Consider the following 12,903-nt stretch of genomic DNA (forward strand, 5'->3'; position numbering starts at 1 on the left):
TATGAAAATTGTGTCAGTGTCCAAATATATATGGACCTCACTATACATACATCAGAAGAACAATGTATTACTAATAATACAATTATTAATGTTAAAAATCAGTTCTGGATATTGATTAATAGCCATTTAAACATAACAACAATCTGCATAGGTCATGAAAAAGCTATAATGAGCATTATAGATTCTCTCATTCATTTTTCTATTGTGGTCCTTATACCATTTCTGGTTCTCCTCTCCATTCTGCATGCACTCTTTCCATCTCTTCCACCCAACCTGCAGTGCCTCTTACATCACTCCTCACATTCTTCAGTTCAAGGCCTCTGGAAATCTCTCAAACCTTTTTTCTAACATTACTAAGGTAACTCACAGCGCTGGCGAGCAGGAAAGAAAGGGAGGTGATGGAATCGTGACTGTGTGTACTTCTGTGTTTGTTTTTTGTGCATTCCTGTGTGAGCGAGAGTATGACTATGCCGGAGAGCGAGGGGGAGAGAGAGCGAGCGAGAAAACGAGCGCACAGCGTGCATGCAGTGGTGCTGATGATCTGTATTATACATTTGTAAAAATATCTCTAGTTTGTCTCGGTGATAGTGAGAGGAAATATAACAAGGGGACTTGATTTGAGGACTGTTGTAAACGTTGCTTCCTCTCATCTTTTCAAAAACGTACCATGACTGTGAAGTGCTTCTTTTTTTCACAGTGGGCATTCAGCCTCATACAATGTAAACCACCTCCAGTCCAAATGATTCTGAATAAAAGATTCAAAATCCCTATCTGGCCTGGCAAAATCTAGAAAAAGACCAACATTCGAGACACACTAGCACTACCTTCTAAGCCATGATTCATAAGAAACATTAATTGACACCAGTCAAAGTCCATTAGGATTACAAGCGATTCCTAACAAGCGTTAAATTATTATTTCATTCTGCCATCTGACCATCTGCTCTTGCAAACAAGACACATGTGGGTCATTATCGTTATGCACTACCTTCTGAACTTGTGCATGTGTAGTAATTTAGGAATGTATTTCAGGGTATGCCAGATTTACACATTCACAAAATAGATTAAAAAAAAGAAAGACAGTGGAAAAAAAGCATGAGTTTGCCATTGCTAAGTTGTTAATATTTTGCTGGAAACTAGGGATGGGCATTTTTGACAATTTCTTATTTCGATCATCGATAGGTTTCAAAAACGATTAATCGAGTACTCGGGAGGTGGGGCATGGTCGTAATGGAGATAAAGAAAATATCTGAAGACTGTTATGAAAATGAATGTTAAAAAAAAAAAATATGACATGAAAACATGAACACATGATTAGATGTTAGATTATGATTACGATGCAGCAATGTTATTAAAAAAAGAAGCATCTAAAAAAGAATAGCTGCCTCAGGTGTAGCTGACTTTATGCCAATAAACTGAAACCCGTTCTATGACACTTCCTATGATATTAATCAGATAACTTAGATACAAAACATAAACGTAACATTACAACTTGTATCTGCACAAAAGGATGCATATGCCAGTGAAGTTTAAGTTACATGCTATAGCGAGAGAGAGAGTGAGAACGCGCTCCCGCCGTGATGCGCTTTCAACAGCGCGCTGAAACATGGGCATGGACAGGATTTACTATAGATTTCACATTCTATAAAGTTCTCATTATAATGCTTATGTCATTAATGTTTATGGCAGATTTGTGCTATATTTTCATCTACATTATCAGGTGATTCCTAAAATTGCCTGCGTGTTTTCGATGCCATAAGAAGTACGAAAATAATTTTAATTGAAGTATGTCTACTTTTGAACAAATATGATGAAAAACATCACTGCTGCAATATTATAGGATCAGTATTGTTGAAAAAGAAACATCTAAAAGCAATATGACCGTCTCAAATAACTCATTTGAGCATGAAACTAAACACTGTAATATGCAGCGCATTCAGCTGCATGTAAATAAATGTTAATATCCCAAGGCATCCTACATTAGATTAATCAGATATGTGTAGCTACATGACTTCAAAGCCAAGCTTCTCTCTCTTCTCGCGTCTATACTTTGTCCCACATGCTGTTGCAAGCTAAACAATCAGAGCTCAGGGTGCCGCCCAAAGTGCTGCTATAACCAATCAGAATTTTCTTTCCCCACAATCATCATTTTCATGATCGATCATCGCTGTCACGGCCGAGTACTCGAGTACTCGATCGCTGTTGCACATCCCTACTGGAAACCAGAGTTCTGCGCCAACTGAAGTGGTAATTTAAATATATGGAAGTAGAATTAAACTGAAATTCTATGAAATTTAACTAGAAAAGCAAAGTTGGCCAAGACAAACTTTAAATATTGGCTTGACAAATCTTTGTTTAAAACTTGTGGGGGAAAAAAAAGATGGATGGATTTATCTAGATGGATGGATCAGGCCAATTCAATTCAAATTCTCACTTCTTAAATTTTTACCAAACCTCTTGCAAACTTTTTGATTAAAGAACCAACGAAAAGAAAAGAAGAAAAACCTGGCATATTTCCTAAAAAATTTAATTTCAAGTAATAAAATATAATTTTCGAAGTCAGTGATTTACACCCAGTTACATGGTGAAAAAAAGTAAAAAAAAAAAAAAAAGGAAAATTATTTCATATTCACTCCATGTTCATTTAATTGGAATATTACGACAAAAGAAACTAACTAATGTTATTTTTTTTTTAAATAATATTTCAGCCAATATATTAAGACATAACGTGGACATGAAAATGTACTTCAAAATTGAAATACCCGAAATCCGAGAGATTTCTATCAGAGGCCATCCTAGAAATCACCCCCAAACGGCAAAACCTCAAGCTCCATTTCACCTGATTGATGGAACCATTTTCCTGTGCAGGGGCGAAATAATGGCATTACAAAAAGCATTCGAATCCAACAGCTGTTGAGCAAAGTGATCTCCTTTTTTACCGTTTACACAAAACAGCTCCCACACCTCTGAAATGTGGGCCAATTAATCGCATCTGAAACACAGCAGGGATTTTTCCTCTTTTAGATGGGTAACATTTACAAAGGGATCTCTTGAGAGCAAAAAATAGATACGTCAATAATGCCTAGCTGTCCTAGTCAATTGACAAACAAGAAGCACTTTCTGCATACCAGCAATAGCTAATTGCAAATAACAAGGGCATATTTCTAATTTTCGTCAAAACCATGTACCTTTGACTTGGAATTCTGAGCATGCATGTTATCACTACAAATTATGTCTGCAGATATATGGCATGCTGGAAAAATGAGGGAAAATGCACAAGGCCATCTACATTTAAAGACGATTTAATGAGCATAGACGCTGACACCTTGATTACACCCCTGCGGTTCTGAATGATGATATTCTCTGGAAAGCTGTCTCTAACCAAACAAGCTGATAGACCTTGGATGAGCGCATCAATTCAAAGGCTTTCAAGAACGGCCAGAGCATTTCTCTGAAGAGAAATCATCTTGAGGGAAGGGATCAATACAAATGATTGCAAAATCAGTGAGAATGTACGAATGTGTGTTTTCATTTGCATTAAGGTCGGCATGAAATGCAAAAGATCCCTATTTACTGGATGCATCTCATGGATCGCACTGTAAACATTTCATTAGTGTATGTGTTTTCTATTTAAAAAATGCTTTGACCTTGTACTGTTTAATCAAAACTGAACCTTAATCAAGACTTCTCTCTGGTGACATATGCAGGGCAACTCCAATCATTTAACCTGCTTAAAAGTGCATGCAGATTGAAAGGTGTTTGAAGGTTTGAGTGCAATGCCCACATTTCAAAAACCAATCAACAACCAGTGCATAGAACTAAGTCCGCCCCTATAATAATCCATTACACTTGGATGAACATCACAAAATGGAAGAAACGATCTATTGCTACTTCCATTTCATCAGGACGAAGACTTAAACGCCACCTTTTTCATATGAGAATGGCACCGAGAAATGTTTCTGCTCAGCACATCTCTCCAGTGTTGGATCAGAAACAGAAAAAGGCCAAAGAACACCACAGAATTTCTGTTAAATGTATTTCTAAAGTGGCTTGTGACAGTAATCCGGATGGCAAGGGGGCGGCATTAAAGGAAGTGTGAAATTAAGATAGTGAAAACAGTAGAAGGCGATGTAAAAATCCTTCCTGGAGCCCAATAATCTGACACCTTCAACAACAACAACAAAAAAACAATTAGTTCTATCTCATTTCTGCTGGCAAGGAATTGGAAGAGTAGGATACTGGAGGATGAAGTGGGATATGCAGTTATTAATCCCTCAACGTTCGCCTTAAGGTGGAAAGTCTGAAAGAGCGTTTATGCAGGTATGATTTATTCAACAGTGGCGCAAGAGCATCTGCCATATCAAAGGAGAACATGCACATTAATATTTGTTTGCCTGCACACCAAAAAGCGTGCCAGCGGGCTGAAAACAGCAGTCGCCACTCAAAGTGACGCAGAACCCAGCAGGTGACAGGTAGGAAGAGTATGGAAACGATTCCGAAAGACACAACAAACAGAACAAAACTTCTCACGCATAGAAACTGTTTGACAAAATGTACATACAAACGCTCCTTTTTCCAGCTCTGATAAAAAGCCAAAAAAAAAAAAAAACACGGCAGGCAGGGTCCTACCAAGTATGTGCCACGGTGAAGCGCCTCTGCTTGTGGATGTTGTTGTTGAGAAGCATCCGTCGGAGGAGACGGGGGGAGTTCCGTGGCGACAGCCGCGGCGAAATGGAAGAGGGCGAGCGGCGGTGCCCTCGGGGTCGCTCCTGCTGCAGGAGGTTCTCCCTCAGGATCTTCACCAGGTCCTCGTTAAGCCCGACATGCTTGGGCATGGGCGGCACTGCCAGCGTGTCCTGGTGGCCCACGGCCGCTTGCTGGGCCATCCTCACGCTTCGCCTGTCCTTCTCCCGCTGCTGGGGGCAAAAACAAAAAAACGTCCACTAATCCAGCGGTAAACTCCCCAGGATGGGGGAGAGCAGGGGTGAGCAAACGAACTCGGAGCGTCTCTGCAAACCCTGTGCGGGCTGCTCGACGCAAGAATGAGTGACTGGAATTAATCGCGAAAGAGCGGGAGAGCAGAAGAGTGCGTGCTCCTGTCAGGACGACTGCCGAGCTATGATGGTGTGCTTGTGAGAGAGAAGAGGAGAGGGAGAGAGGAAGGGAGGGAGGGAGGGAGGAGAGACAGAGCGAGCAGCTGTCGATCTGCAGTGCTTCACTAACTGCTGACTGCAAGCCACCACTTCGCTAAAGAGCCATTCAAATTGTGTGTGTGTGTGTGTGTGTGTGTGTGTGTGTGTGTGTGTGTGCAGTATGGAGTAAGCGGCCACTGCTGCCAAAAAGCAACTTTTCTCTTTTTTCCCTCTCCGTATGTTTAAATCTGACTAATTTATGACAAGAATGTGTGCGTGCGGTCCAAAGAAAATAGTGTGCGTATTTGCTTATCCTTTGATCACTGAGTCAAGTCAAGTCAAGTCACCTTTATTTATATAGCGCTTTTGACAATGCAAATTGTGATAAAGCAACTGCACATTATCAAAATAGGAAAATAGTGTGTCAATAATGTAAAATGACAAGATTAAACACTCAATTTTCAGTTAAAGTCATTTCAATTTTGAATTCAGTGATGTCATCATCCAGCTCAGTTCAGTTTAAATAGTGTCTTTGCAATAAGGTCGACGATATCGCTGGAAATGAAGTGTCCCCAACTAAGCAAGACAGAGGCGACAGCGACAAGGAACCAAAACTCCATCGGTGACAGAATGGAGAAAAAACCTTGGGAGAAACCAGGCTCAGTCGGGGGGCCAGTTCTGACCAAGTTAATGCAGCCTAACAATCCTTTAACGGATTTGAATATTAGAAGCGTATTAGTGTGTTATGTGTATGCCAGGTTAAAGAGATGGGTCTTTAATCTAGTTTTAAACTGACAGAGTGTGTCTGCCTCCCGAACGGTGTTAGGTAGATTTTTCCAGAGTTTGGGCACTAAATAGAAAAAGGATCTGCCGCCCGCAGTTGATTTTGATATTTTAGCTATTATCAAATGGCCAGAGTTTTGAGAATGTAATGGACGTGGAGGACTATAATGCGATCAAGAACGGAGGAGCTAAACCATTCAGGGCTTTATAAGTAATTAACAAGATTTTAAAATCTATACAATGTTTAATAGGGAGCCAGTGCAGTGTTGACAGAACCAGGCTAATGTGGTCATACTTCCTTGTTCTAGTAAGAACTCTAGCTGCTGCATTTTGAACCATCTGTAGTTTGTTTATTAAGCATGCAGAACAACCGCCCAATAAAGCATTAAAATAATCTAACCTTGAGGTCATAAACGCATGAATTAACATTTCTGCATTTGACATTGAGAAGTGATATCTGGGTGAAGGAGTGAAAATTAACTGACTTCTGTGACATAAGGCGGCTAGCTTCCTGACCTGGGCCCCAGTTAGTCAAGTACGAACTCTGAGACTATGTGCCATATTTCTAGAGAGAAGAGCGGCACCACCCCAGGAGGGATGAACACCATCTCTTTTCAACAGGTCAGGTCTGCCCCAAAAACTCGTCCAATTGTCTATAAAGTCTATGCTATTCTGTGGGCACCACTTAGACATCCAGCCATTGAGTGACGACAGTCTGCTATGAATCTCATCGCCACGGTAAGCAGGGAGCGTACCAGAGCATATTACAGTGTCTGACATCGTACTTGCAAGTTCACACACCTCTTTAACATTATATTTAGTGATCTCCGACTGGCGAAGTCGAACATCATTAGCGCCGAAGTGGATAACAATCTTACTGAATTTACGTTTAGCATTAGCCAGCACTTTTAAATCTGCCAAGATGTCAGGCGCTCTGGCTCCCGGTAAACATTGAACTATGGTGGCTGGTGTCTCTATTTTCACGTTCCGTACAATAGAATCACCAATAACTAGAGCACTTTCATCAGGTTTCTCAGTGGGTGCCTCACTGAGTGGGGAGAACCTGTTTGATGTTTTGATCGAAACGGAAGAGTGGTGTTTTGACCCGCGACTAGGCCGCCTCACAGTCACCCAGCTGCCCTGCTGCACGGGCTCAACCGGAACTGAACAATGAACTTACCACTTACCACTGTTGTTTGATGAACTCATGAAAAACAGAGCGAGAGAGAAATGAAACGGAGCGAGAAAAAACAAAACAGTAATAGACGTGAGTAGAAACACTTATGACAAGCTAACTGGCTAGCAAATGCTAACGCGCTGCACTCACGCTTTTAGATTAAAAGCAAACGATCAAATTAGTCAGGTTAGTTTGATAGATAATATCAGAAATATGGTGGGAATTAAGTTACATTTTACCACTTAAACAACAGAGAGTGAAAGTAAGATAGAGATTCAACAGAAAAGCGAAGCTACATGGAGCTACAATCGCAAACCTCTCAGAAGCATGACAGACAGGAACAGACAGAAGCAATCGAGAGACAGAAGCAATCGGTGATCAGCACACGGGTCCAGTCGTATGCCCTCCCAATAAAATCAATCTTTCATTTTGTGACACGTTTGGCAGCGTAAAGTCAACATCATAAAATCATATTTAGAACAGCTGCTCAGTTTCTAAATAGGTTATTTTATGATGTAGACTTTACACTGCCAAACTTGTCACAAAATGAAAAGCCTCGCGAGGTAAGGAGACACGAAGATTAATGAATCCTGACAGGAGCCGGCTATAAATGTTGCTTATGATCATCACAGCATGCTTATTTTAATAGCTGCAGGAAATAAATAAAAATCTCTTTAATATCTCTATCATTTCTTTTAGAAAATAAAATGAAATGGAGGCTTCTACTGAAAGCAATAGTTCACCCAAAAATAAAAATTCTGTCGTCATTTATTCACCCTTGTGTCGTTTCCAAACCTCTATGACTTACTTTCTTCTGTGGAACATAAAAGAAGATATTTTGCGAAATGGCCTCAAATCTTTGGTTTTCGATGTTCTTCAAGATATTTTCTTTAGCTTTCCCCAGAATAAAGTCATACAGGCTTGGAACAACATGAGAGTAAGGAAATTATGACAGAATTCTCATTTTTGGGATAACTATCTATTTAAATTTCTTAAGATTTTTCTCCAAAGACTAAAATCCAGTAATATATGTGTCTTCTCTGAAGCTTCAGATGAGATCTCAACAATGTCTCATACTGTGCTCAGATTATTCTGAGTAGGGATGCACGATATTGGATTTTTGCCGATTTCCGATATGCCGATATGTTCTATCTAATTTTGGCCGATGCCGATATATTTCCTTTTGTTTGGAAACAACACCAAGTCTCTCCTGTGCAGAAATTAATTTTGGTTAGTTTTTAACAAACTTATTTATTATAATTAAAGAAAAAATTATGATTTTTTTTTTTGACAGTACATTGAAGCTTTGAAAATAACTATAAATAAACTATCAATTGCTGCATTTTTCCCCCAGAAAGATGCAGTTTACCCTAACATTTTATTTTAGGATTTAACATTTGTAGATGGTCTAAAACAAAAGAGTTCTTAAAATCTTTTACAGCTCATGACACATTAATGAATAAATCAGTATATATAAAATTATAAGTGTCATGTTTGTGATTTTTTTTTTATTTAAGCTATAGATTCTGACCATTAAATCGAAACATACTCGTTATTTTATGACATCAATTACGGCTTTATGAAATCAGAAACACAGTCTAAATGTTATTTGTGTAGGCTATTTTACCTTTAATTTAATTAGAAGTAGGCCAACAGCGCCCCCTAAAGATAAAATCTCCTTACCGACCGGGCGTTAAGACCTGGGGGGGAGGCTGTCACTGCTGCCGCTGCACGTGCTGTTACTGTTTACTCTATCACACACCGAACGCGTCATTCTGTACGTGCTTTCACAGATTAAGTTCAGCTATCTAAATCAGTGAATTTAATCATCATTCAGACAAAACTTTGCTTCAAGAATGAGCCACACTGTTGACGTGATCTAATCACTAGCACACCCTGAACACATGTGAGTTAATGTAATCCTCTTATCGGCAAGACATATGGCATAATTTTTCATATCAGGCCGATATTTGCTGATATTTACAAGCCATTATCTGCCGATTCCGATATCAGTCCGATAACATCGTGCATCCCTACTTCTGAGACCAAATATGCTACTGTATCATAAAAAAAATCCTACTTTTTTTGAGCATTTCTGTAGCTTAAACTGTAGAGAATGGCACTAGCAACTCCAAGGTCATGGGTTTGAACCCCAGGCATGAACTGATAGAATGTAATATAATGTAACCTTCAATGCAATCAAAGTCACTGTCACGAATCTGGTTCGTGGCCTTCCGTCTGACTGCCACAAGAGGTCGCCTCTCCATCATATTGACTCTCACAGCACACATCACACTGGACTGCATTTCCCATCATCCATTGCACTGACGACACACACAGCTGATTCCACTAATCACGCTCACACCTGAGAATTATCACACAATTACACACCCTACTTAAACCATGGACTTCCTCTTCCTCTCTGCTGAGTATTGTTCTGCGTTTAGCACTCCCCTAGTGTTAGCTGCCTTACTGATCCATTCTGTGTTTTTCTGTTTAGTTCCAGTATTGTTCTGCATTTATAACTCTTCTAGTTTTAGTTGTGATACAGAACCCTCTTTGTTGTCTTAGCCTTGCCTTGTGTGTTTTCTAGTGTTTCGATTCTTGCCCATGTTTCCTGGATTAACCCCTTGCCTTGCCGTTCGGACTCTGTTTGCACCTCTCTTGAATCACTGATCGTTTACCTGGATTATCTCTCTGCCTCACCCTGTTGGATATTGTTCGCCGATCAAAGACCCACGCTTGTTCTAGGAATACGCTTGTGTCTTGCCCGTACCATACCTGTTCGCTGTTGTTTGATAATCCTGCCTGTTATTTGACTGTTTATTAATAAAATCTTGCACATGGATCCCCACGTCTCGTTCGCCCTGTTACAGACACTTTGGGTAAAATGCCCAAAAAAAAGGAAAGTGTAAAGTTCTCATCAGGAGAACAATCCTCAATTGTTTTAGGATCTCTGTATGATCTCTTTGCTGTGTTTTAGCATGTAAAATCCAAAAATGACAACTTTTTCCAAATCTCCTATTTCTATGCTTACTTTCATGTTTATCAGAATGCAGAAATGCATTCTCAGTTATACCATACATAATCATCCTCATACTAACTAGACATTGGACACAAAATTGCTCAGGGGTCAATAGCACTTCTCTGCCTGTCCCTTTCACCTTCACTCACCTGAATTGGTGATACTATCATAAGCTTCTATTGAGTTCTAGTCATTTAACAGATGCTGTGACCCGAAGCAATTTAAAGTGCACTTCTAACAGGGAGAATCTTCACTGTAGAAACCCGGGGTTGCTGTAAGTGTTTAGCTGAAGGGCACAACGGCAATTCAATGAGGGATTCAAACTCTTTCCGTTAGAAGCATAGATCTTTAACCAGTACAGCACACCACCCCCTGCTGACTGCAACAGACTGTCATTGCTTTACAAAAAAACAAAAACAAGCATCACATAATAACCAATAACAACTGTAAGTGTGACATTAAGATAACCCTCTGGGCTATTTTGAGAAGAGAAGCATTTAGCATGCTAACGTTTCATTAGTTCACATCTGTCTGTGTGAATATACTTGTGAATATACTTACTCAGCTTGCCATCTGTTATCACAAAAAGATGTGCTCACCTTTACTTTACACAATTTAACGACCATTTAAAAGCAACAACAAATAATTACAATAACAATATTGTTACAATAACAAAAGGCATATCTTTGTGAAACACCAAAGAAACAACTAGCCAGACTGTCCAAGCAAACGTTTTCCATAAAATGAAAGTGCTCAAAAAAGGACAAAAATCATAAAATAGTACCTTTAAAATTAGAAAGCTTTTTTATTCCTCAAGGAATTAATCCGCATATAAGAATGATTTTTGTAGGATCATGTGACACTGAAGACTGGAGTAATGGCTGCTGAAAATTCAGCTTTGCTTTACAGAAATACATTTAGAAAATATATTAAAATACAAAACAGTTCTTTTAAATTGTAATAACATTTCACAATATTACTATTTTATTGTATTTTTGATCATGTAGCTTTGTCAGCACATTAATAAATTGCTTTTTAAACATAATTAAATGTAAGTTGTAATAATATTTCATAATATAATTGTCATTACTGTTTTTTGATCAAATAAATGCAGTCTTTGTGAGCAAGAGTCTTCTTTCAAAAACATTTTAAAAAATCTTACAGACTCCAAAGTTTTAATATTTGTTTGGAACCACATAAGGGTGAGTAAAAAAAATACAAAAATGTAAAAAAAAAAAAAATTTATACAAATCACATACACTATATCTATAATTCAGTGGTTCTCAATTCCAGTTCCTGGAATTAGCTGGAAGATCAGGGTAGAATTAACACAAAATCCAGGAAGACAGACAAAAATAGCTACAGAAAGATTGGTGATTGCGCAAGAAACCTGCAATTTGGTTGAAATGTGAGCAGTTCATTGTGAACAAAACCAAAGAAATCTGATGTACAAATGTGTCATGGATGACGCTACGGTCTCATCCTTCTGGTTATGACAGTCTATCTTAAAATGATGCATAATCAATATAAAAGCATGTACAATACAAGGATTTTATACTGCAAAATACTCCAAGAAATTATGACAGTCTTAACAGATATATCAACATCTTAAGTGGTGCCACTGTAGAAATACCACACAGTACTGAAAGTTATGTTAATATTTAATCGATTCTTTTTCTCATTAAAATGTATTAATGTGACTTCAGAGCAGCAGATTTTGCAAAAGCTGTACTCCAATTAAATCTCTTGATATCATGAAACAACATCTGTCTCAGGATGACCAAGTTATTAAAGTGTGTGCTTGCTTGGCTGTTGATGTTCTCATGTGCAGTGTATGATTCTGTCATATATTTGTTCACCCTCAGTGGACTATGTACTGTATATACACACACTCATATATACACACACATATATATATATATACATATACACATACATGCATACATACATACATATTAGGGATGTGCAACATTGACAAAATATTATATCTCGATTATATTTTCTGGGATTTTATCGATAAAGATAATTCGACTATATTTTTCTGTATGCTATTGTGCTGGTACCTTAAGGACTGTCGTGGACAGCCGACTCCTAAAGTTTTTGATATTCTTCAAATTCTGTGTGGTGGTCAGTTCACACTGATAGAAATGAATCTTTTCCAATAAGTTTAAACTAATTTTTACATGTTATGATATAATATAAAAAGCAATTTTTTCTAAAAGTGTCCATTATCTTTTGAGTCAAATTCCTACATTTAATCAGTGAATTAGAATAATAAGACTTTTGGGCTGTTACCAAGCAAATGAAATCAGTAACAACAAAATGAATCTTTGCAATGCAGAGAAAACACAGAAGCTGCATCTGACAGGGCATTTAGATGCATATACACACTGTTTAATGCAAGATATGAATGCATTTAACCTGCAATTACAAATGCATAAATCATGTTTTGATACATTAAACATAAAACAATAAATACCGATATTTGAAATTATTTAAATAAAAAAAGATACTTTGAATGTGAAATTAAAACCGCCAGCAGGTGGCAGCAAGTCACTGTTAATAAGTGAGTCGGGATTGAACCGAATCATTCAAAGGTTGACTCATTCAAGAACAAAACAGCATCATGTTGCTCAGAGACGCAAAACAGTGCTGTGGCTGTGTTTGGAGTTATTCTTGTTGTCGAAATAAAGCAAAAACAGGAAATATGGTGTCTAAAACGTTAAGTCTCTTAATTAACTTCTTGTTTATTGAACTGTTGTAAAAAAAAAAAAAAAAAAAAAAAAAAA

The 12,903-nt window shown here is 38.2% G+C and overlaps 1 protein-coding gene across 3 annotated transcripts in view; it reads right to left on the reverse strand.

Moving 5' to 3' along the window:
- The window catches only part of pde4d (phosphodiesterase 4D, cAMP-specific), a gene marked incomplete at both ends in the record, with an annotated part of 148,254 nt that overhangs the window by 96,101 nt on the left and 39,250 nt on the right, over nucleotides 1-12,903 (reverse strand). Inside the window, one exon of one of the 3 annotated variants that reach the window (XM_079384644.1) lies at nucleotides 4,627-4,883. The exons of the other annotated variants lie outside the window; for them this stretch is intronic. Within the exon in view, the coding sequence (XP_079240770.1) occupies nucleotides 4,627-4,883 (257 nt within the window). Of the gene's footprint in view, nucleotides 1-4,626; nucleotides 4,884-12,903 lie in introns of those variants that run through there. 3 annotated transcript variants of the gene reach the window in all.

This window comes from Barbus barbus (assembly GCF_936440315.1).
Source record: "Barbus barbus genome assembly, chromosome: 29".
NCBI lineage: Eukaryota > Metazoa > Chordata > Actinopteri > Cypriniformes > Cyprinidae > Barbus > Barbus barbus.